We start from the raw sequence: 22959 nt of genomic DNA on the forward strand, positions 1-22959 counted from the left end.
CAGATATTTTATGATCTTATGTTAATCTCAAAAGAAGTTTATTCAAGTTCTGCATGAAACATGTCTCATTATACAATAGTATTTCTCACATAGTAAATGTAAAATAAATCAGAATCTTAATTAGAAAAGTCAGAAAATGTTACTTAAGTATGTAAAACTGAGTATGAAAGCACACATGTCACAATGGAACACTTTTAGCACATCTTACATTCCTATTCAGAATCACCATTGTTTACAGATACCAACATAGACACAGACACAGATATAGATATGGAGCATTTAAAATTAATCTGAGGAGCAGCTCCCGCAGTGAGAATCCCGCGCACCACAATGAAGAACAGCCCCGGGCTCACCACAAGTAGTGAAAACCCGCATGCAGCAGTGAAAACCCAGTGCAGCCAAAAAAAAAAGATTAAATTAAAAAGAAATTAATTTAAACCAAGGAAAAACTGAGTTTAAAAGTAGTAACATGCCAAATTTATTCCCAGGGGGAGTTCCCCTCTTTTAGGTGGCCTTCCCAATCAGCAATCAGGAGGAATCAAGCCTGCTTACACAGTCTGGGTCCCGGGAACAAGGAAAGGGAATCGGGAGAGTGATGGGGGACAGAGACAAGGAAGTTCAGTAGAGGTTCCTGCAGGCAGAGGGGACCACTGCTCTCTCTAATACAAGCACAGACGCTGAATCTGACTGTAGCTCTTTCTGCGCTGATTCTCAGGACTTACAAAGTCCTGATTGGGGCCATAAGTCATGGGAAGTTCCCAAATACGTCCAAGCTCCCAAGCATTTTTTTCTCCAGTGACGACTTATTACTACTAAATGACTCCATAAAGTGTGTAAATTGGCAAAAAGCAAGACACTAGGCCTTGCTTGAGGTGTTTTTTTCAATCTTTTGGAAATAATGAGTACTCTGGTTCTTCAAGTGCTGAAGGCCTAGCCTATGCTTCTTGCCAGCGAAATTGGGATCACAATAATCAAAGGCTAAGTTACCATTCTGTGTTAAGTAATATGCTGGCAGTAACTAATTTTCTCTGTGAAGAACACTTTACATGCTGCTGGCAACAGGGCAGAATTAGGACTGATTCTACCTGATATACACATTTCCGAGTGTTGCCCTCTCTCCAACCTATATTAACTATTTCTATGGAGTTAAAAAGAAAATGTTGTTCAAGATAAGGTAGCAGCAAGGCTGGCTCACCAGGAGCAAGTCAAGAAGCCTGCATCAGGAAAAACACATTCAGATAAAAAGATCACTGTTTTTTATTCACTTCAGACGCAAAACCCAAACTGTGAATTCAATTTAGTTAGGATGCCCTGCTGCTTGGAGAAGTGACCCTATTTTAGAGGGTCATCATCCATCAATTTAGGTGCCTATAGACACAGTCAGAAATTATTATGAAGAAGGCAAGAGGAGAAGGGGACAACAGAGGATGAGATGGCTGAGTGGCATCACCGACCCAACGGATTTGAGTTTGAGTAAACTCCGGGAGTTGGTGATGGACAGGGAGGTCTGGCGTGCTGCAGTCCATGGGGTCACAAAGAGTTGAACATGACTGAGCAACTGAACTGATTTGACATCTCTAGAAAATTTTAGGTATTTGACTTAAAGAAAACTAACATTCTGGCCTAATGAATAACAAAGATAAAATAAGTTATTTTATGATATTTTCATTTGTAAAGTTACAAAAATTTAACTGCTACAAAATTCTAAAATGCACATTGAACACACTGAGAATAAACACTGAATAACATCACTTAAGAATTAATTTGCAAATCTTTTTAAGAATTTATATTTTATTCCATAAATATTATATATAAAGTAGCAGACAGGAGAGAGTAGAAGAAGGACATCCTAAAAGCTAAAAACAAATTGTCAATATTAGGTTTATAACATGCCACTAAATAATAATTGATTTTCTATTTCATAATCTGCAACCAGGTAAATGTCATTCACTAGAAGACGCACCATTCCTATGTCAATTCCACATGATGGCCCCTCCACAAAAAAAGAGCAACAAAAATCCCAATTAAGTCTAAAGAAGTAATTCAAAACAGCGATTCCACATCTTAGGCATGAAAATACATATTGATTGATTGGCTTTCCAACAGTTGTTGGACTACATGAAGATATTGCTAATCATCCCCCAAATTCACCAGGTTAAATGTAATAATGAAGCAAACATTTAGCTAATTAACAACTCTACACAAAAAAAGAAAGGGAAACAAAAACCTAAATAGCTAATAATTAAAATCCAGATTTTGTTCTGATCATCAAGATAAAAATCTCAAGTCATCATCCACTTAATGTTTAGACATAGTGAGGGCTTTTGCCAAGTACCACAAAATTCCCTTCATTGAAAGGCCCACATCTTCTAGGTTTTCTTCTATGACCCTTTGTCCCGTTAGTTTTCAGTGTTTGTGCTTAAAAACTAGTTTTTAAATTTTTATTATTATTATTTAAGTAAGACATCTTGTTACTCTATTGGAGATAAGGCAAACATGGGAGACTGAGAAACTGGGTCATCTATAAATCATTACCTGAAGGCCTTCGATAGCCAAGCGCAGCATGCTTGGCGTCAGTTTAGAAGCTTGCTTGAAGGTGAAGTTACTCCAGTCTATGATCAAAACAAATCCATTCACCTGAAGCTCAGGATCTTCAATCATGGCTTCTAAAGAAAGTAAGATGGCACGCAAAATATCCACCAGCGTGTACCTATCAGCAACAGAGAAGTACTGCGTTAAATCTGACAAACACCATTTGTAGAAACTATGGAATGTCTTTAGCATACTGAAAATTCCCTTTAAAATACCTCAGAAAGCTTAAGGAAAACATTTTGTTTAAAAATCTTCTAAGATGAAGTTTACATTATTCACTATACTCAGGGGACATATTGGAATTTAACATGCATTCTACCAAAACAAATTCCAATGCTTTTGAAAATTCTATAATTTGTTTCATATTTTACAATCATTCCTTTTCCTTGCAGGCTCTTTAATAACCTTACAAAATCTCATTTTCAACAAATGTACCATTCCCTAAAAACTAGACATGGTACTTTTAAATAGTTCAGGAATGCTTTTAAAAGTACTGACATTTCATATCTTCACATGTGGAAAGTTTGAGAATGAGATTTGAAGGAGTTTCATCAATAAACAACACCATGTGTAAACAGTTGTGGTTGAAAGTGTCAACCAATTTTAATTACTTGGACTGAGTTTATATCATGAAGATGAAAGAAAAGAAAAGGAAAGGTGGGATGGATAGAAAGAAAGGGAAATCAGTGAAATCAATGAAAATAAAAGGGAAAATGTATCTGTCTGTTATTACATAGGCCACCCAAATTCAGGAGTTTCGTCTTTATCTTTTTCTACCTTGCAGCTTAGCACAGTCCTTGATACACTATAAAAATCCAATAAATGCACTTCCTTTCTTGTAAAATGGAGCTCTAGTACAAAGACACTAATTGTACACGAAGGCATTGTCTCAACAAAGCAGTGGAAGTAAGAAGAAAAGAAGCCAAATTTGAGAAGTATGTTTGAAGTAAACTTGTTAAAATGCAATACTTAATTAGATGTGGGGGCTAAGATTGAGGGAAAAGATGACACACAGATTCTAGCTTCAGATCCTTGCTTTTGACAGGACCAGTAAGCTATCTAAAGTAAATGGTACTTTAGATTTTACCATTTATCAAATGGTGAAATCTTTCATTAAAATCAATAATGCAAAAAAAGGATGCAGTTAAGGATGGCTGGAAATGGAGAATTTGGAATAGAATAGATTGTACTTGAGAAACGGGTAGTATACCCAGGAAGATATATCAATCTTTCATTAAAATCAATAATGCAAAAAAAGGATGCAGTTAAGGATGGCTGGAAATGTAGAATTTGGAATAGAATAGATTGTACTTGAGAAACAGGTAGTATACCCAGGAAGATATATCAAGTAAACATCTGAGAAAGTAAATTTCAAACTCAGGAGAAAGCTCAAAATTGAAAATTCCAAAATGAAAAGCATATCAATCCCATGTTCACAGAAGTGAAGAAGGTAATGCAACCAGAGCTGAGAGGAAAACGAGGTGATTGTTCTAAGAGGGAATCCCTGCATTTCAAGAGAAATTAGTAAATTTATGGAAGATGTTAACAATTTTCCTTTTTTAGCACCCTGCTTTCAAGTTTACCTTTTTGCTCATTCAGGTGGAGGTGTCCAGGAAAAGCTAGAAAAAAAGATCCTAATATCAGGGGAGAGGTGAGATGGCAAGGGTGGTGGATTAGGAGTTGAAATCTTCGGGATTTAGTGGAAGTGATGGGCTCACCAGGAAGACGTCTGAGACAATGAGCACATGTGAGGGAGTCGTTCTATTTTTATTCCTAAAAACATTTGGAGGCGAAGGGAGAAAGCACAGTAGTTCAGACAGGAAGGAAAAATTAACAGTGAAACCTCAGGCAATTTCTCACTTTTTCTGGGCTGCATTTCCTCATCTGTAATATCAGTAGTTTGGAATAGAATCTCTTTAGGGTCCCAGCATTAATCAAGCAAAGGGCCTGGTGTCAGAAGACTTCAAGATGGAATCTCTTCATCGTTCCTCATTAGCTGTGTGGCCCTGGACAAGTCAATGATTTATCATTCTGAGGCTGAGTTCCTTAAATGAGAGTATCTATGACTATCACTGCATCTCACTGGCAGTGGCCAGGTGACAGGAGGGGGAATGAGAAGGGAAGTCAAAGATATGATTCAGGTGAGAGCATGTGAGCAATGCTAAAAAATGCAAAAGAGCATGTGAGTGTGTGTTCAAGAAGGGTTTGTTGGAATACCCACATAGCACATTTTTCACTTTAGTGGTAACCACACTCACAGTGCACTAGGCAGGATGTAAGCAGAACTAAAGAATATTTGTTTGTAAATTTTACTTAAAAAGTAAAGATAATCTTTAGATAGCTTACTGCTACTGTTAAAGGCAAGGATCAAGAGACTATGTTTAAATCTTTGGAAAGTATACAGGCTATGTATAGGCCTAAGGATATGGCATCCCAAAATACTATGTAAGTCTATAAGATAAAACTTTTGTAGAGCTCTATCTTTATTTGTCTTTAAAACTGTGAAATATGAATGACTGAACACCTTTATCAGTCACTTCATGGCTGGCTCATCTCCTTTTTAAATATAATGGCCTAACACAGTACTGTGACCAGAAGCCTGTGAACTTACACAGACTGAAAAGTTTGGAGCAGGAAGACTGTACTTCTGGTTAAAATTTAAAGTGAAAAGTGTTAGTTGATCAGTCATGTCTGACTCTGTGCAACCTCACAGACTATAGCCCACCAGGTTCCCCTGTCCTTGAAATTCTCCAGGCAAGAATACTGGACTGAGTTTGCCATTCCCTTCTCCAGGAGATCTTCCCAACCCCAGGATTAAACCTGGGTCTCCTGCAATGCAGGCAAATTCTTTACCATCTGAACCACCAGGGAAGCTTGGTTAAAATTCAGAGCCCCCTCTAAAAAAATACTCACTTTAATTTTTGAAATTCATAATAATAACGGTTGAAAAAATTAAAAATTAGAACAATCCAACTTAGAACTTTCTCCTGTTATGATCATTCTTAGATTTTCCTGTGAGAATACCAAATAGCATTAAGTAAAACTTGAATCTGAAATCAGCTTTAAAAGAATGATGCACTGTATATAATAATAAACCATGACACCAGTAAGGGCTGAAAATAAGAGGCAATTTATTTTAAATAACACATTTTAAGTATGGTTTTCCAAAACTGTGTCAAATCAAGAGAAAAACTTACATACATATCATTATTCCAAAGGAAATAAAATAAGATAAATCCCAGGATCATCAATAGAGTAAATCTAACCAATGTTTTTTTTTTTATTTAATATCTTCTTCCAAAAAGAGAATTAAATGACCTTTGTATAAATTATATTAATGTATGTGCATGTGTGCGTGCACACACTCAGTCACACAGTCATGTCCAACTCTTTGTGACCCCATGGACCTTAGCCTGCCAGGCTCCTCTGTTCATGGGATTTTTCAGGCAAGTATTTTGGAGTGCGTTGCCACTTCCTCCTCGAGGGGATCTTCCCAACTCAAGGATCAAACCCTCATCTCTTGCATCTGCTACATTGGCAGGTGGATTCTTTTCTGACCTGTCTTTTGAATGCAGTTAGCGTGGGGTGTTCTTGTATTTCCTTTATTAGAAGTATACATTATACACTTTACATTTAATAGAAGAAATATAAAAACACTCTAGCTATTAATAATGGCATTCAAAGGGCAGGTCAAAACCACTCTTGATGTTCCAATCCTCTGTTATCAAACATGTCACATTTCTACCATCAGCAGCTCAGCAGGTTATTCCTAAGCAGAACATTATTACATGCCAAAGTCCATAAAATACCTTCTGAAGAAATGGAGTATTTTATGAATTTTCTGCCTTCAGGAATCTGACTTTCACTATTCTCATTAAAACTATTTTCTAACTGCTGTACTTCACAAATTAGATGTTACTACAGCAAGTATTTCATAAGTTCATGTTTGGAGTTTACACTCCAATTATAGTAGCTCCACCATAGCTATTCTTCCCTTCTATGTTGAAAGAAAGCCATAAACAATAAACCAACATCTTCATGGAGCCCTTGACTCCTAACAGCTTCCCGAAGCAGCATCAGGTAAAGTCTGCATCCGAAATTGACTTGGAGATGATGAAATAATGACACCAGTAAGGAATTTTACAACTTGGGACTATGTAAGCCATTGCTATTAAATCAAAGCTGCTACAATATGTTTAAAAAAAAATTGTCCTTTTTTTTTTTTTTTTTTACTAACTGGTGATCAAGAGCAGGGAAGCCTCTTCTCCTGCCTCGGACATTGCAAGTTTTGGGGAGTTGCCTGGCCTGTGCTTCTCTTCTGGGGTTCACAAGGTCTCATCCCCTACCAGAGCTGACCATCAGTGCAAGGCGCAACACAAATCACAAACAGGTCATTTCCTTCCTACTCTCCAGCCCTTTCTTTAGCCTGACAAGGAAAAACTGGCATCTTGGCATCACATTGAGCAGCACAACAGCAAGCAGCTTGCCTTGGTCATTAAATCAATCAGCCATTATTAAATTCTTCATTAAGGCTGCCCCCAACGCTCAGCTTTCATTAAGCCACATTTCCTAATGTCTAAAGCACTTGTGTTAGAAAGGCGCTAGAGGGAGAGACAAAGGAGCTGAATTACCTTCATTAATGCCTTGGGGTATCATTGGTGCTAAAGTTGATGAATCCATCAAGGTGCTTTATATTACTGAGTGGTAATAATAATATCTCTATCTGTGTAACCATTTAAGATTTTCAAAGCAATTTCAAAAGCATTATCTTAATCTCAAAATAAGCCCAAAGTCTCTGTGCGTGGCTTAGTTCCTATTATTCTGAAGATGAAAACATAGAGGAGGTCTCAGAGAATTGAGTTTTTCTGAAATCACTATAAGAGTAAATAAAACTGGAAGCCTAGATGAGAAGCTCAGTCTTTTTGACACCACAGAGCACTCCACTCCTTATCGTGCCAAGACCTAGAACAGAGTTTGATGAATAGCTGCTCTGTGTTTTTATGTGTCAGTGGCATAATGTACATCAGAAGAAGGATCAGAAAGTCAATACCAACACGGCACCAGGCCAGGTATCAGGGCAGCTCCAGTGTGGTCCCAGCAAGGGGCTTTGGCGGAAGGAAAACATCAAGACATCTTGAGTCAGAATGGGAAGGTACTAAGTCTACAAACCGTGGAGGCAATATGACATCCAAAATCATCACACCATCACTAGGCATATGAAGCTGTCTCAGCCTTGCTGAGGGTTTTCCAGTATTTTACTGCTATGGAAACATAGGTGAGTGAGAACAAGAAAATAACTGGAAATGAAACATCTAGAGGAAAAATGTCTTTCTTTGAAAAAAAAAAGTTTAAAAATGTGCACCTACTGCCCCCAAAACGAAATAAAACAGAATGAAGTCATGTTGGAAAAAAACACAAACATTGGAAAGGCAACTCTTCCTCAGGGCAGAATACTCTGTTTACTTAGCTGCTTAGCACAGTCTTTGTCTTGAGAATATTTACTCTACCAACTTAACCTCCTGTGCCTAATTGTCTACATTCTGATGTTTAATCAAGATTTTCTAAACCATAGATGGAGCTTTTAATTATCAGAGCTAGCTTTTTTTGATATATTTGTTTTTTCCCAGATTTTTGTTGGCCCACTATCTGCACACACAAAACAACTTTGACAAATTCACTTACTCGTTGTACAATTTTGGGTGAAATACTTAGCTTCTCTGTGCCTCGGTTTCCTTATCTGCAAAATGTGGATGTTAACTGGACCTATCTTATTATGATTGTGAAGAAGATTTAATAAATGAATGCTTATAAAGTGCTTAGAATAGTGGCTGACACATATATATATGTGTATATAAAATATATGACATGTGTATATATATATATATATATGTGTCTGTGTATATATGTGTATATAAATATTATATATAATATATATATAAAATATGACATGCTACAATATGTCACGCTACTGTATGAAAGTGTTTTAAAATGAATGAATTAATTAAAATGAAAAAATAAAAGGTTGAATTACATTGCCCAAACAAGTGATATTCTTTCCACATAGCACAGAGCAGGCTGCTTCCGCCTCTGCCCGGACTTTTCAGCACTACCGAGCAGTATCCTCATTAAGCACTCACCATTTCTCTGATAGTTATTTAGCTTTTCATGTTTTATCTTCCCAGAGAGGCTGTATGTTCCTTGATGGTATGACGAATGTGTTATGTCTTTTTTTTTTTTGCCCCTAGCACCTATTAAAATTCTAAGTATGTAGCAAATGCTAGGGAAAAGTGTACTTTTTAAAACACTGATGTGAATTAAGTACTATTCACTCAGCTTAGTTGATGTTGTAAAGATCCAACCAACATACAAGGACATCTTTTCCCTCACATCGAGAGTGCCACTGACTATGTTAATGACTATATTAACTATGTATACACACACACACACACACACACACACATATATATAGACCTGCCTTCAGTGGTGTAAAAGAGCTCAATCTTTTTCTCAGAATGGAGGAAATATAATAATTTACTAAGGATAATTTGTGAATTTACTAACTGTTGGCTCATGTTTTAAAATATCTTTAAAGATTTCTTTTGAAGATTCAGAGCACTATAGTAATACCAAATCCATTGCTTCTTTCCAACTTTGTTTAAAGTTGCATATTTGAAACATGAACATGGCCTGGTTTGGGCCAGACCCAATCAACATCCTAGTGAAGTTTGGCACTCCTGGTCATTGCTGTTATTTCAGGATTATTTCTCTAATTACTGCATAATTGTCCTACTTTTTAGAGACTGTCCTATTTTGTTCAGAGATTTGTTCCAGTATTTGGTAACATTTCTCAGGACAATATTTTTTCTCTTTCATTTTTCATGGTATGAACCAAGGGCATATTTTGAAATAAGCTGCAGTTCCCAGAATATTTGTTTAAAAAGCATCCTTCTGCAAGGAAGCAATACAGAAGCTCTGCTGGGACAGAAACCTTATGGAATCCATACCAGCCATTTCTAGGATTGACCTAATCTTAAAATCAGGCTTCCCAGGTAGCTCAGTGGTAAAAAAAAAATCCACTTGCCAATACAGGAGATGCAGGAGATGTGGGTTCAGATCCCTGGGTTGAGAAGATCCCCTGGAACAGGAAATGGAAAGTCACCCCAGTATTCTCGCCTGGAGAATCCAATGAACAGAGGAGCCTGGTGGGCCACAGCCCATGGGTTCACAAGAGAGTCAGGCACAACTGAATTACTGAGCACAATCTTAAAATCAGCCATAATACAGCACAGCGGTGACGCTAGGATTTTGAAGTTAAGGAATCCTGACCCTCCCATGAAACAAAAAGTTGAGAAATATTTAAATATTTTAGTAAACAGAGCCAGGAAGACTTGAAAAATCAGTCCAAAAAATTAAACCTCTTTTTTGGCTTGCATTTTGCAAATTACCAAGTAAGAGTGTTTCTCTGTAATTATCTAGTTAATTGCTCTTGTCTATTTTAATCTATTTCTAGTTATTTTATTTTATTGCACTTTCATAGAACAGTAAAGCTTTGTGGCTGAGAATAAAACAAATATGTGTAGTCTATGGCAATTTTTTTAAAAAATTTAAGCTACCATCATCATAATCTTCATTCATTTTGAAGGTTGGCCACATAATTTTCTTTGGGACCCCATGGACTGTAGCCCACCAGGCTCCTCTGTCCATGGGGATTCTCCAGGCAAGAATACTGGAGTGGGTTGCCATGCCCTCCTCCAGGGGATCTTCCCAATGCAGGGATCGAACCCAGGTCTCCTGCGTTGCAGGCAGATTCTTTACTGTCTGAGCCACTGGGAAGTCCAATAAATTACAACATAATTCATAATTCAAACTAAAGCTTCAAATAGCTGGCCATTTGTATGTTTTCTTTTGTATGAAAAAGCCATACAGTGGAAACAAACAAACTGACAATAGTACATTTTTCAGGCAAATTCCAGGACAGTTTAGAGGATCTTAGCATGGTCTCACCAATCAGTCTTCCAGCCCTTTCAGACTTTCAGTACTAAAAGTGATAATCAATGTCCATTATGACAAGCCAAACATGGTGCAAGATGGTCAGTGCTTTCCGAATTGCCACTATATTAGAATCACTAACTTCACTGTATTTAATTGTTTTCTAGAGGTTGTTAATCTGATTCCAAATCAATGGCTGTCTGCTGGATTAAATATGGCATCACCAACTCAATGGACATAAGTTTGAGCAAACTCAGGGAGACAGTGAAGGACAGGGAAGCCTGGTGCACTGCAGTTCATGGGGTTAGAATGAGTCAGACATGACTTAGCAACTGAACAGCAACAAATGTAAAATACCACTTACAGACTAACTGACAAATTATAGGTCAATTATCAGAATATATGTCATCATTATGTTTTGGGTGACACAATTTACTCATGAACATTCCCAATCATTACATGCCAGTGAATTTCAACCTCTTAGATACCTGCTCTCAGGCTCTAGGGTCTAGACCACAATCTACTTTTATTCCAAACTTCCTTTCTTAAGGTAGTGTAATCTGCTCTAGCTTCTTGGTACCTTATCATCACATTCTGTTGATGAAATCAGTTGGAAAATGTGAAGGTATTGCTGAGTCCTAAAGTAGGATTCCGTCACTCAGGAAAGCAAGACACCGTGTAAGGCATGGAGGATACTGCATCATCATGCTGCAGGGGATCAATTCAATCGCTTTTAATTTTGTGGAATCTATTTTTGCTTTCAGAAATTATCTTGGACAATTTGAAAGAAAGAAGATAAGATTATGTGAATCTTTTCCAAGGATAGCCTGCTCAATAAATGTAATAAATCATCTGAACCTGTTCTATGATTTTTTTAAAAAAAGAACCACAGACCACACTGAAAGTCATTTTGACATTTCAGCATTTTGATTATTTTTTTATTTTTATTAGGTGGGCACACTATAAATATTACACCTTCATCTTACCAACGATTCCATATTTCTTGTAAAGGCTTTGGAAATGGTCCAGTTATTTGCAATAACCTGAAACTGACCTGCACTATATTGCAGTAGGAAAAGACACTATTTTATTTATAGTCACCATCTCACATGTATTTACTGTCTCTAGTCTCCTGAGAAGCACAGAAAACTGTCCTAAAAATTTAATATAGGAGAAAGTATATATCAGATAACTTCCTACTTTGAAACCTTTTTTAAAAACAATGCATAACTCAATTCAACTCAATAAACATTTACTGAACATTAACTCTAGTTTAGGCACTGTTATAATATGAGGCTTAGTTTTGTTTTTGCTTTTTGTTATACAGATCAATTATTTCATGGGTCTTTACAAAGTTTTTCAAAATTCACAAAGAATATTTTGCTTATCCCCTTTGGGAAGTCGGAAATAAAAGGGGAGGGTGCATTTTCTTCTACCTCATTTCTAGAATTTCCCTATGTAACCCTGATCAATTCCCACCTATTCTTTCTTTAAAACAATGCTATTTTGTTTCTTCTAAAATGTTTTTTTTTCCTCCTTTTAAAGTTACTGAAAGCCAGACAACTCACTGAACAACTCAAGGAAGATGGCTAGAATTATGTTGAGATGTGCAGTCTTCTCCAGGGACCCAGGTTGTTTGGACTGGAGGGACTGGAGCAGGAAGATGAGAATACCTGACTCACAGAACAGGGGAGGGATAAGGAGCAAGAGAATCTGGCACATGGCATATCCAGCTAACAGAAGAATCATAAGGCAAACATCTAGGGGAGGTGGCAGAAACTTCTGAAGGAGTCAGGTCAGATAGGCCCTGAAGACGTATAGTGGAGGAAGGAAGAGGATTCAGGCCGAAGGCAGGAAAAGGGCTGGTGACACCCCGGTACTGTCAGAAAGGCAGCTGTCCTGCTGGTTTCAGAGCAGGGCAGAGACAGTCCTTATGCACATGTCCCCATGATAAAGCTTCACAGAAGATGCCACGAGGATGGACCTGTTTATCCACTGCTGCTGCTGCTGCTAAGTCACTTCAGTCATGTTCAACTCTTTGGGACCCTATGGACTGTATACAGGCTCCTCTGTCCATGGGATTCTCCAGGCAACAATACTGGAGTGGGTTGCCCTGCCCTCTTCCAGGGTATCTTCCTGGCCCAGGGATTGAACCCACGTCCCTTATGTCTCCTGCACTGGCAGATGGGTTCTTTACCACTAGTTCCATATGTATACTTAGATCTGGGATGGGGGTGGCAGCAGACAAGAAGAAGGAAGGGGGAACTTTTTTTAATGAATATAGGAGGAGGAAACTCAACTGAATTTTAGACAAGCTCTAAATACCGAGTATACCTTTTGACCTTGAAGTACTATTACTTGATCATACCTCTTCATTTAAACCTTAGAAATAGAGTTCACAATTATTAGTCTATAGAACCTGTAAGGTATTTTTACAGGGCATAGCTTTTCATTTTAATGTCCCGTATACATTAATGTCACATATGTTGATTTAAACAAATAATTCTATATATCAATTAATAAGTCCCCTCCCACTGTAGATTTCTAGGGAGATATACTTTGGTTACTAGCAACTTATACTTTATATGAAAGCATGTGATAGACAACTAAAACATAGTTACTTTAGTAAATCCAGAATAATCACCTTCTCATATGGGTGAGAACTACAAGTGATTTTCAACTTAATTAGGTTTGTAAATCAATGTGAATATTAGATCACTTATAAAAATAAAGGAAAATAGGTCTGATGTATATGCATGTCTCTAAGGGCTATCTGCCTCCCTAAAAATATCTTTAACAGACTCTGACACATATTTAAACATACCATTTCCACAGCTCCCATTCCATGGTAGCTCAAAAAACTAAGTTCCTGCCTAACTGACATATGAAATATTAGATTCTTTCTTGAATAAATTTTTTTGACTTTGATCTACACAATAATTGGTTTGCATAAATCTTCAATGTACTTCTTAGATGAAATAAAAACTTTTTAAAGAGAAATTGTGGTCAAAGAATGGCATTTCATGAGACTTTAAACTTTGCTACCTGATTAAAAAGTAGAGTAAAATCTCTATAAATAACCAAAGTAACAAACAGAAAGAGAACTTCATTTCACCTCAATGGCTTACTCTTTCTATGAGCGTCTTAGCTTTATGATTCTTCAGGTAGTAATTTATCTTTTTATTTACCTAAAAAGGAATTAGGTAGTTCTCAACCTAAAATTAAAGAGAATAGGAGACCAATCGAAGAGTTAAACACCTGTTAAAAATATTAATTTGCATTCTAAAATCCCAAGACTCTGAGAAGTCATAGGAGATCTAGGAGATCTATAAGGTTTCTCAGTAACTATAAAGTCTTTCAAAATTGCTCCAGAGATGGTTTAAACTAACCAGATGCATCAAAAATCACGGTTCACAGAACTAAAAATACACTGACGTTTTAACAACAAGCTTCCTATGATTCAGAATTCTGGTAACATTTTTAAGTTTCATGAAATTTATTTAACTTCGAACTTGATTGAAACTACCTTCCAGAAGAGTCTTTTATAATTTCTTATATCTTTCAATCTAAGAAAATAATTCCCCCGACTGAGGAAGTAGAAGTCAATTGTCTGTTATTTTCTATTATCATGTAGATGAAATAAGAATATTAGTTCTCCTCTATCAAAAAGAGAGCTCAAAAACATCTACCAACTGACAGATCTGAACATTTTTCACTTCCTTCCAAAAGATGAAAAATCACATCAGACAGGAAACACATTCTTTAGATTAGTGACAGGTGTAGAACATGCACACCAGTGCATTTATTTCCAGTGTCAGCAGCACGCTCAGCAACAGAGGAGACAACTCCTCCTTTTTATTGAAGTGACACACATCATATTATTCCTTCATCTACACATCACGAAGCAGAAAAGTTCCCAAGCAATAAAGCTACTTGATATTGCTTGAATGCCAGGCTCTTCTTTTTTAAAAAAATAAAATAAAATTGCAGTGCTAAAGAGAGAGAGATGAAAAGGAGGAGGAGGACATGGAGGGGATGGAGGGTGGTGATGAATCTAGCTTAAGAATTTCTTAAAAAAAAAAAAACACAAGAATTTCTTTAGGGAGGAAAGAGGGAAAGTTGTCTCTATTCTCAAACTCATTTCTCCACAGAACAGTAAACTTATTCAGGAGCTGATAAATTGAGCAGCTTTATTTAGAAGCCAAATGATTTAGACTACACAGTTCAGGATATCCTTAAATCTCCAGTAGAAAAAGGGTGCTAATGAAGTAAGAGTTTCAACTGTAACAATAAAAGCCCCCGCCAGCCCCCAGGGCGGCCACCAAACACTCTTGTCTTAGTTCAGTTTTCTCTTTTTCCCAGGAGCCAAATTAACAGTAACATCAAAGCAGGAAACCGGCGACACTGCTCAAGATAACATTCTGGAAAATGGGAGAGTAAAAGAAGATCCAGCACAAGACTGCATTTAGGACTTACCTGCTCTGATCCCAGTTGGCAGCGAAAAGGACTAGAATCTTCCTGCCATAGTGGTCCAGATTGGCCAGGCCCCCAGGGAAACCATCCTTGAGTGCCTGCTTGATGCCAGGGTCAGTGGCCTTGAAGCTTTTGAACATGTCCAGGTTCTGCTGCCGGTACTCAAAGTATTGGGCCAGGAGGCGGAAGGCCTCAAAGTGATGAAACTTCCTAGCCCGCAAGAAGCGTAAGATGAAGGCATCATCTGTGCGGAGAAAGCCAATGTCCGGCCTAGTGATGACCATGTCCCTCACCTCCTGGATGTCCTGGTGCAGCGTGTCCGGATTCTCGTTGAGCTCCAGGCGGGCTTTCTCCAGGGTCTCAGGAGAGAGACCCGCTTGTAAATGAGTCATTGTCCTGCTGTCCCCGAGTCTTGCCTCTCTCTTGCTGGCTGTCCCACCACCAAGCTGGCCCTGGCCACCACCACGCTCCGGCCTCCAGACCTCCCTGCTGCCAGCTTCCTCTTCTTTACAGGAAATGATTTGTCTTGGTGTCCAATCAAGTACCCTGTTGCTCCTGCTTTCCTGCACCTTTTCTCCGAAAGATAGGAACTTCTTTCCCCACCCCTCCTTAAAAACAACGTCCCGCTTTGGTTCCCTCTTTCTTTTCCTCCAAAGAGATGCGGCCCTCCAGTGGCCCAGGACCCCGCTTCTTGTCCTCTCTCTCTAACAAAACACCCCTAATTGCACCCAGCACAGGGGGTGCTGATCTTGGTACCGTCCTCTTCTCTTCCGAGATGGAACAAAAACAACCCCCACGCACATCTCAGCCCCAGCACTGTGATGCTTCTGCGGTCCCTACTGAACGCTGCTCCTGCCAGGGATAACGATGGAAATTCTGATTAATAATAAGGTGGCTCTTCAGCGCGCTGAGCTGGGGCGGGGGAGAGACAGCGTCTTTGCCAGAAGGAAAAAGAGAAAAAGAGAAAGAGAGGGGAACGGAGCTTATTTCTCCTACTTATTCAGAGATGCTATTTCTAAGACATTTGTGGGATTCCGTTGAAAACGATCAGGATCCAATTAGGTGGCGACTGCAGAGAGCGCACCTTCCCTCCTCCCCTCCTGGATACACCGTGATCTCTTAAGGCACCAGAAGGGTTTTTGGTGGCGTTGGTACCCGCGTGGGCTCCCCCTCACCCCCACCCCCACCCCCACCAACTTCTGCCTGCCTCTAGCCCTTTATTTCAACGGACTTGCTGCGGAGGGGGGTGGCGGGGAGGGATATCTCTCTGGGAAGGTACATTTCAAAAGCGAGGCTGGGGGGAGGAGAGGGTGGGAAAGAGGAGTGGAAGATAAAATTAAAATATCTCTACCTTTTCTACAATGCCCCAAAGCAAGAGAGAAGAAAGAGCAGCCGGCTCCTACCAGCAAACCCGGAGGCGGGGACGCTAAGCAATGCGGCACTCCCTGGCATCCATCAGCCGCGGCTTCGGAGGCGGCGGCGGCGGCGATCGCAGCATCAACTCCTCTCGGTGGGATGGAGCGAGCAGAGAAGAGTGACGGCAGCGGGGACCTGGGCAGAAGACGCACTGGGGAGCAGCCCTGACCACATCGTCGGCAAGAAGCCGCTTCCTCTCCCCGCGGGAGGGGTGGGGGGTGGGGGGAGACCAGCGCTAGAGCCCCTGCTGTCCCAGGTCCTCGCCCGGCCCTGCCATTCTCGCCTGCCGGAGAAGAGAAGGAAGCGAGCGAGAATCGAACGCCTGGATGGAGGAGGCCACGCGGGCAGCCGCTGCCTTTGTGCGCTCGGAGCCGCTGGGGCCGAGGGCGCGGCTGCTGCGGGCCCGGGGCCCTCAGCCTGTGCGCGCCCGGGCGGCCGAAGTCAGACGTGCCCCTCCGGGCTGCCGCCGCGGCCGCTGCCGCTGCTGCTGCTGCTGCGGCTCCGGCTGCCGCTGCTAAAAGAGGACTCGGCTCAGCCCAACTCCTAATTATCCCAGCACAGATCTCGCTGCGACGTAAGCACTCACTCAGCTCGCGCACGCACTCCGCTCCTCTCGCCCTGACTCGTTTGGATAGGACCGCAATTTCCGTGGCATTCAGATATCCCGAGCCCCAAGTTTAGCCCGCTCCTGGTCCCCCCACTCCCGGGCCGGCTACTCGGGACGGGCATCGCGGGGCCAGGCCGGGTAGCGACGCCCCGCAGCCTCCCCACGCCCCTCTTTCACCCTTTGTGTGCAAGACCCCTGAGCTGCCCGGCGGCGAGTGGTTATTGTAGATGGTAATTCAGCGACACAACATTTTCTAGTTCCTGTAGGAGGTAATTTTGATGTGAAAGAAGTAGGGAAACATTTTGTACTTTCCGCATTTGTTGTTGACAGAAATGTTGAATTGAGAAAAGACCAGAGTGGTTCCACAGCATTGGGCTGATGATTAAGCCTCCGGAGGAACTTATATGAATAGTATTTCAACCACGCTGGCTGCTAAATTCCTATTGAAGAGGATGGAAATGAGCTCTGGGTGGGGGTGGAGGGACCCGTTTTCAGAGGAAGGAAAAACAAGTACTCTTTGACTTCTCATCTCATAATAAAACATGTTTCTGGAGATGCATTTGATTGTTCCCTCAGTTTGATACATCTGTATACTAGAATCATCATGAACAGAAGTCTTTGAGGTTAAGATGACTGTCTAAGGGTTTGAGAAAAATGAACGCTTTGTATTTTCAAAGCACAGCATGTATTTCTGAGCCTGTCACTTTATAAACTTTTGGCTTAGAAAATGTTGAATGGAGTCCTGAGTTCGGATTAACTCAATGCAACAAACATCTGCTGAGCTCCACTGGGTGTGAGCCATTGTCCTGGTCTATGGATGGGTGGTCTTGAAGATAAAACACTGTTGTATGTGAGACTATTAGAACCTTCAGATTAGAAAACAGGCCTTCTGGTACTGCTTTCATGGTGATGGTGCTGACAAAGAGAGAGAAGAGGGGTGGCAGACCTGCATACCACTTTATTAATTAAACCAATGCAAAGTAAAGCAAACCAGAATAAGAAAAATTTTATACATACAAATAGTCATTATACTCAAAGAATGAGGGAGGTGGAAAATAAACTATATATAAACACACACACATCTATATGTATATATATATGGGCTTCCCAGGTGGTGTTAGTGGTAAAAAAAATCGCCTGCCAATGAAGGAGACTTAAGAGAGAGGGTTAGATCCCTGGGTGAGAAGATCCCCTGGAGGAGGGCTTGGCAATCCGCTCCAGTATTCTTGCCTGGAGAATCCCATGGACAGAGGAGCCTGGCAGGCTACAGTCCATAGGGTCACAAAGAGTTGGATACCACTGAAATGTCTTAGCACTACATATTTTTATATTTATGCATTATACATATATATATATATATATATATATATATGCACTATATATATTCAAAGTCCTTCTAGGACTTTATGTGTTTATGACTCTCAAAGGCATTCTGAGTGCAACATGAATTGTTAAAATATTTGGGTTCCTATTTCCAAAAAAATTGAAAAATTCAGTGTAGGACAGTATTCAGCTTTCAGTATCTAACTGAGGAAAATGATTCGTATCAAATGCATAGAGAGGTTTTAACTATCACCAATAAGGACACACAGTTCTCCATGGGTCTCATGTTTCTTCATGTCTTATAAGCAAGGCACTAACTATCCTTTTTTCAAGACCATTTTTCAAGGCTGTGTGCATAGTGAGCAGCTTTGGAAGAGCCTGAGAAGCTGCAGATAGTACTTCCATCTGAAGGAAGGACTGGTTTGCTTAGGGCTTTAGAGAAAGAGAGATACTGTCTCTCTCCTGAACAAAGGGCAAGCAGATTTACTTGGTTTCCTTCAACTCAAGAGTTACTCTCCTGTAACACCACCTACTGGGTATGCAAATGTAACTCTTCTCTAAGGCTTGTGGGAATTGGGCTCAGAAAACCCGCCCTAAATATGCTGATGCTCAGACTGCTTGCTGAGTCTGAGTCTTTCATCTGTAACCCAGGAGTTTTGCATCCATGAAACTGTGGCCATCTAACTTGTTCGCTTGCAGGAAGGGTTAAATAGATCCTTCAAGGTGCTTAAAATTGCTTAATTTTGTTCCCTGAGATGGAAATATTAAACTATATTTTTAGAGAAGAATTTATAAAATAAAACCTGTTGGTCATTGAAATTGTATAACCCATGTTTAGTGATGATGTTTTCATTATATATCAATAATACAATTGCCTCAAAAAGGTTCATTTCAACATATCAATATATGATATAGATCACTTCTGTCATGCAGCAGCATTGTTGAAGCTGGTCAGTTAGTTGTATTTACAAACTACTAAGTCCTTCAATCATTGCACTTTTATTCTGTCTCACTTGTACATTTGAAATCAGTTCTGAAGCCAAAATAAATATGTAAAGCCTTCTAAAAATGAAACAAGATGTTTATCCAGATGACACCAGAGCATTTAATTCTCATTCAAAATTAACTCACTTTGGTGGGAGGGGGGACTGGGATGGGGAGTACATGTAAATCCATGGCTAATTCATATCAATGTATAACAAAAACTACTGTAATGATGTAAAGTAATTAGCCTCCAACTAATAAAAATTAAAAAAAAAAAAAAAAAACAAAATTAACTCACTTTGACAAATTAATGGAAAGTAATGTAAAAACTGTTGTTGTTCAGTCACTAATTCATGTCTGACTCTTTGCCACCCCATGGACTACAGCAATGTAGAAACTAGAATATGAAAATAAATTAAGCAACAGGAATAATTAAATCATAATTGGAAAATGATTAAATTAAGGACTTCAGGTGTTTTCAAGCAACCAAAAGGACAGTTGGTTTTACTGCTGTATTGAAATGGAGAGAGTGGTTTTTGTTTTAAAGCATTTTATCCCATTTGTTGTCCAACAAAATATACGTACCATAAGAGGCACAAAATGAGATGCACAATTCAGTGACATATTATAAAGTAAACACCCACCCAGGTTAAGGAATAGAACATTGCAGGTAGCCAAAAAAGCCCCCTTATCCTCCCCTCATAACTACTGGCTTTTCTTCCCCAAAATGAAACCATTCTATCTTCATTTTGAAAATAATCACTTCAAGTCACTTGTCTTTCTTTAAAATTTTGCAAACTAAGTAACTATGCCCTACAAATTAGTCTTTTTTCTTGACTTAAATAAATATAGTCATTCATATGTGATTTTGTGATTGATCACTTTCTTTCAATATTATGTTTGTAAGATTCACCTAACTGGTTGCATGCAGTTAGTTCAACCATAATCAGTGATGATGCATAGAATTCCATTTTACAAATGACATTCTTATCCATTCTCCCGTGCATGAAAAGTGTGTTGTTTTCTCTTTCGGACTATTAGGAGTCGTGACGTATGAAAATTCTGGTACAAGTCTCTTAGTGCATGTGGACATAACCTAGGAATGAAATTGCTGGGTCATGTGGAATATGCATTTTCAAATTCAGTTGTTATCATTGTTGTTTAGTTACCCGGTCGTGTCCAGCTCTTCCTTGACCTCATGGTCTGTAGCCCATCCGGCTCGTCTGTCCTTGGAATTTCCCAGGAAAGAATACTGGAGCAGGTTGCCATCAACCCAGGGATGGGCCCCATGTCTCCTGCATTGGCAGGTGGATTCTTTACCGCTGAGCCACTAGAGGACACCATCAAATACAGTAAACAATGCCAAACTATTTATATCCCAAAGATTGTGCCATTTTACCCTGCCTCCAACAGTATGTAAGGTTTTTCACTGTACCACACTTCTCATAAGTTCTTACTATTGTCTATCACTTTGACTGTATTTTAATTAAAACCATGCTTTTATTTAAACAGGAGAATTTCATAGTGGTTTTCATGTACATTTCCATGATTGCTAATGCGGTTATGAAGTTTCCATACATTTGACCATTTGTGTAACCTTTTTTGTGAAGTATCATTTTGAGAATTTTGCCCACTTTTAAGTGGATTGTTTATTATAGTTATAGTTCTGTATAGATTCAGAATATGAATCCCTTGTCAGTTATATATGTTACAACTATCTTCTTCCAGTCTGGGACTTGTTTTTTTACTCTTTTTAATAGTGTCTTTTGATTAACATAATTTAAAATTTTAATGTAGTTTAATTTTTTCCACATATAGCGTTTTTGTGTCCTGTTCAAGAATGTTTTAGGTCACTGAGATATTCTCTGATATTACCTTTTAGTTGTTTTATTCTTTTGCCTTTCACACTGGGACCTCCTGAGACTGAGTTTAGTGCAGGGTGTGAGACTATTTATTGAGACTATTTATTGAAAAGACTATGTTTTTCCTAATGAGCAGAAGAGCTACCATTGTCACAAAATAACTGTCTGTATATACATTGATTTTAACTCTACACAAATTTTAAGCCCCACAAGATATATCGTTTTACAACCAATATTTCTCAGTGTTTCTCAAAGTAGGTGCCCCAGGCCAGTACCATTAACATCACCTGGGAAGTTGTTAGAAATGTAACTTCCCAGCCCTGACATACTGAATCAGAAATCCTGGTGAGGGATCTAACTGTCATCTGGACAGCCTTTCAGGCTTTAATAATTTACACTAAAGTTTGACAATTGTTGCTCTAGATGTACATACCTATTTATCCTTTTCATTATTCTTCATTCCACATTATCATGTATAGTCTCTATTGTGATAGTTAATAGGCAAGATTCATTCGTCCAGAGGTTTATTTTGTTTTTTTTTTCTCCCTCTCTCTTTTTTTCCTATATAGGTAGTACTACAGATAAGGGTATGTATGGTCTTTAATAATATTGCATAGATGAGGTTTTGCAGAAGTAGTTGACAAATTCTCATTTCACCTTAGTATTGTATTACTGGTAATATCACACCTTCACAGAAACCAGTAATGGGAAATTGATCCAGCTATCCCCTTGATGAACAAATGCTTCCCAGAGACCCTATTTCATGCAGTCTAGGTGATTGAACTGCTCTCTCCCTTCTTTCAGAAAAGTAAATGTACTCAAGGAGGTGATTACATTAAATTATTAGCCTGACAGTTTTTTTTTAATTCATAATACATATTATATATAACTATTTTAATTATTATCTCATATCACAGATCTATATTAAATTAATTTCTTATTTTATTTTACTTTGCAAAGTTGTTTCCTACTTTTAAATAAGACTTTACTAAAAAGATTTGCCTGGATCACTTCATTCTATATGTTAATAGTTCCGATATAGCTGTGCAGATGAAACTAGATTAAAAATCATTAAGGACCACCTCAAGGAAAAATATTCCATAAATGATTTAAGAGGGGTGTGTGTGTGTGTGTGTGTGTGTGTGTGTGTGTGTGTGTGTGAAGGTCTGGGTGGATGTATATGAACCTCAGCTATTTTTAACACAATCACCAACTGAATGCTCACTCCCTGGACAACAGTTTTTAATAAGCAACACTAGCCCCCAAATGAGTCCCCCCCCAAATACAATACTAAAGAGTCTGTCAAACTGAAGCTACTTCAAGAGAAAAGCATGTAGAAAACTAACGTTATGCTGAATTTCCTAGACTTGTCACTCTGTAAATAAAGGCAGCATATCCAGGCTTGTCCGTGGCAGTGAATATGTTTGTGACTAAATGTCATGCTGTTGATGATGTCTCATCAGTAGATAAGAACAATTTCAGTTCTGCTTCATTGCTCTTACTTTGAGGCATATAATTTCAGTTATAACATATTTTCATACCCACTGATCAAACTTGAATCTCTTTCATTTTTATTCTCCAAAATATTGAGAATCCTGTTATTGCATCATATCTGTTACCAATCAGTTAATAGGACCTAGGTTTGTTCTAATGGTACATAATTAGCTAAACTTCATGGAAGTTTGAAGTAAATTTTGTACAAAAAGCACATGG

The 22959-nt window shown here is 38.9% G+C and overlaps 2 protein-coding genes across 3 annotated transcripts in view; one reads left to right on the plus strand and one right to left on the minus strand.

The window, feature by feature from the left end:
* The window catches only part of CLVS2 (clavesin 2), an 88895-nt gene extending 72347 nt beyond the window's left edge, over window positions 1–16548 (minus strand). The window contains exons 1-3 of one of the 2 annotated variants that reach the window (XM_020887636.2): window positions 16458–16548; window positions 15058–15989; window positions 2536–2710 (exon numbers count right to left, since the gene is read on the minus strand). In XM_020887636.2, the coding sequence (XP_020743295.1) occupies window positions 2536–2710; window positions 15058–15446 (564 nt within the window). In that variant the 5' untranslated portion in view covers window positions 15447–15989; window positions 16458–16548. Of the gene's footprint in view, window positions 1–2535; window positions 2711–15057; window positions 15990–16405 lie in introns of both variants that reach the window. The other variant, XM_070449882.1, reaches the window with a different exon arrangement.
* Window positions 15713–17812, plus strand: LOC110133630 (uncharacterized). Its single transcript, XM_070480765.1, has 3 exons — window positions 15713–15886; window positions 16117–16329; window positions 16427–17812. Exons 1-3 carry the CDS (start codon window positions 15713–15715, stop codon window positions 17015–17017), a joined length of 978 nt encoding a protein of 325 aa, XP_070336866.1. The 3' UTR covers window positions 17018–17812.
* The last annotated feature ends 5147 nt before the right edge of the window (window positions 17813–22959 follow it).

This window comes from Odocoileus virginianus, chromosome 19 (assembly GCF_023699985.2).
Source record: "Odocoileus virginianus isolate 20LAN1187 ecotype Illinois chromosome 19, Ovbor_1.2, whole genome shotgun sequence".
NCBI lineage: Eukaryota > Metazoa > Chordata > Mammalia > Artiodactyla > Cervidae > Odocoileus > Odocoileus virginianus.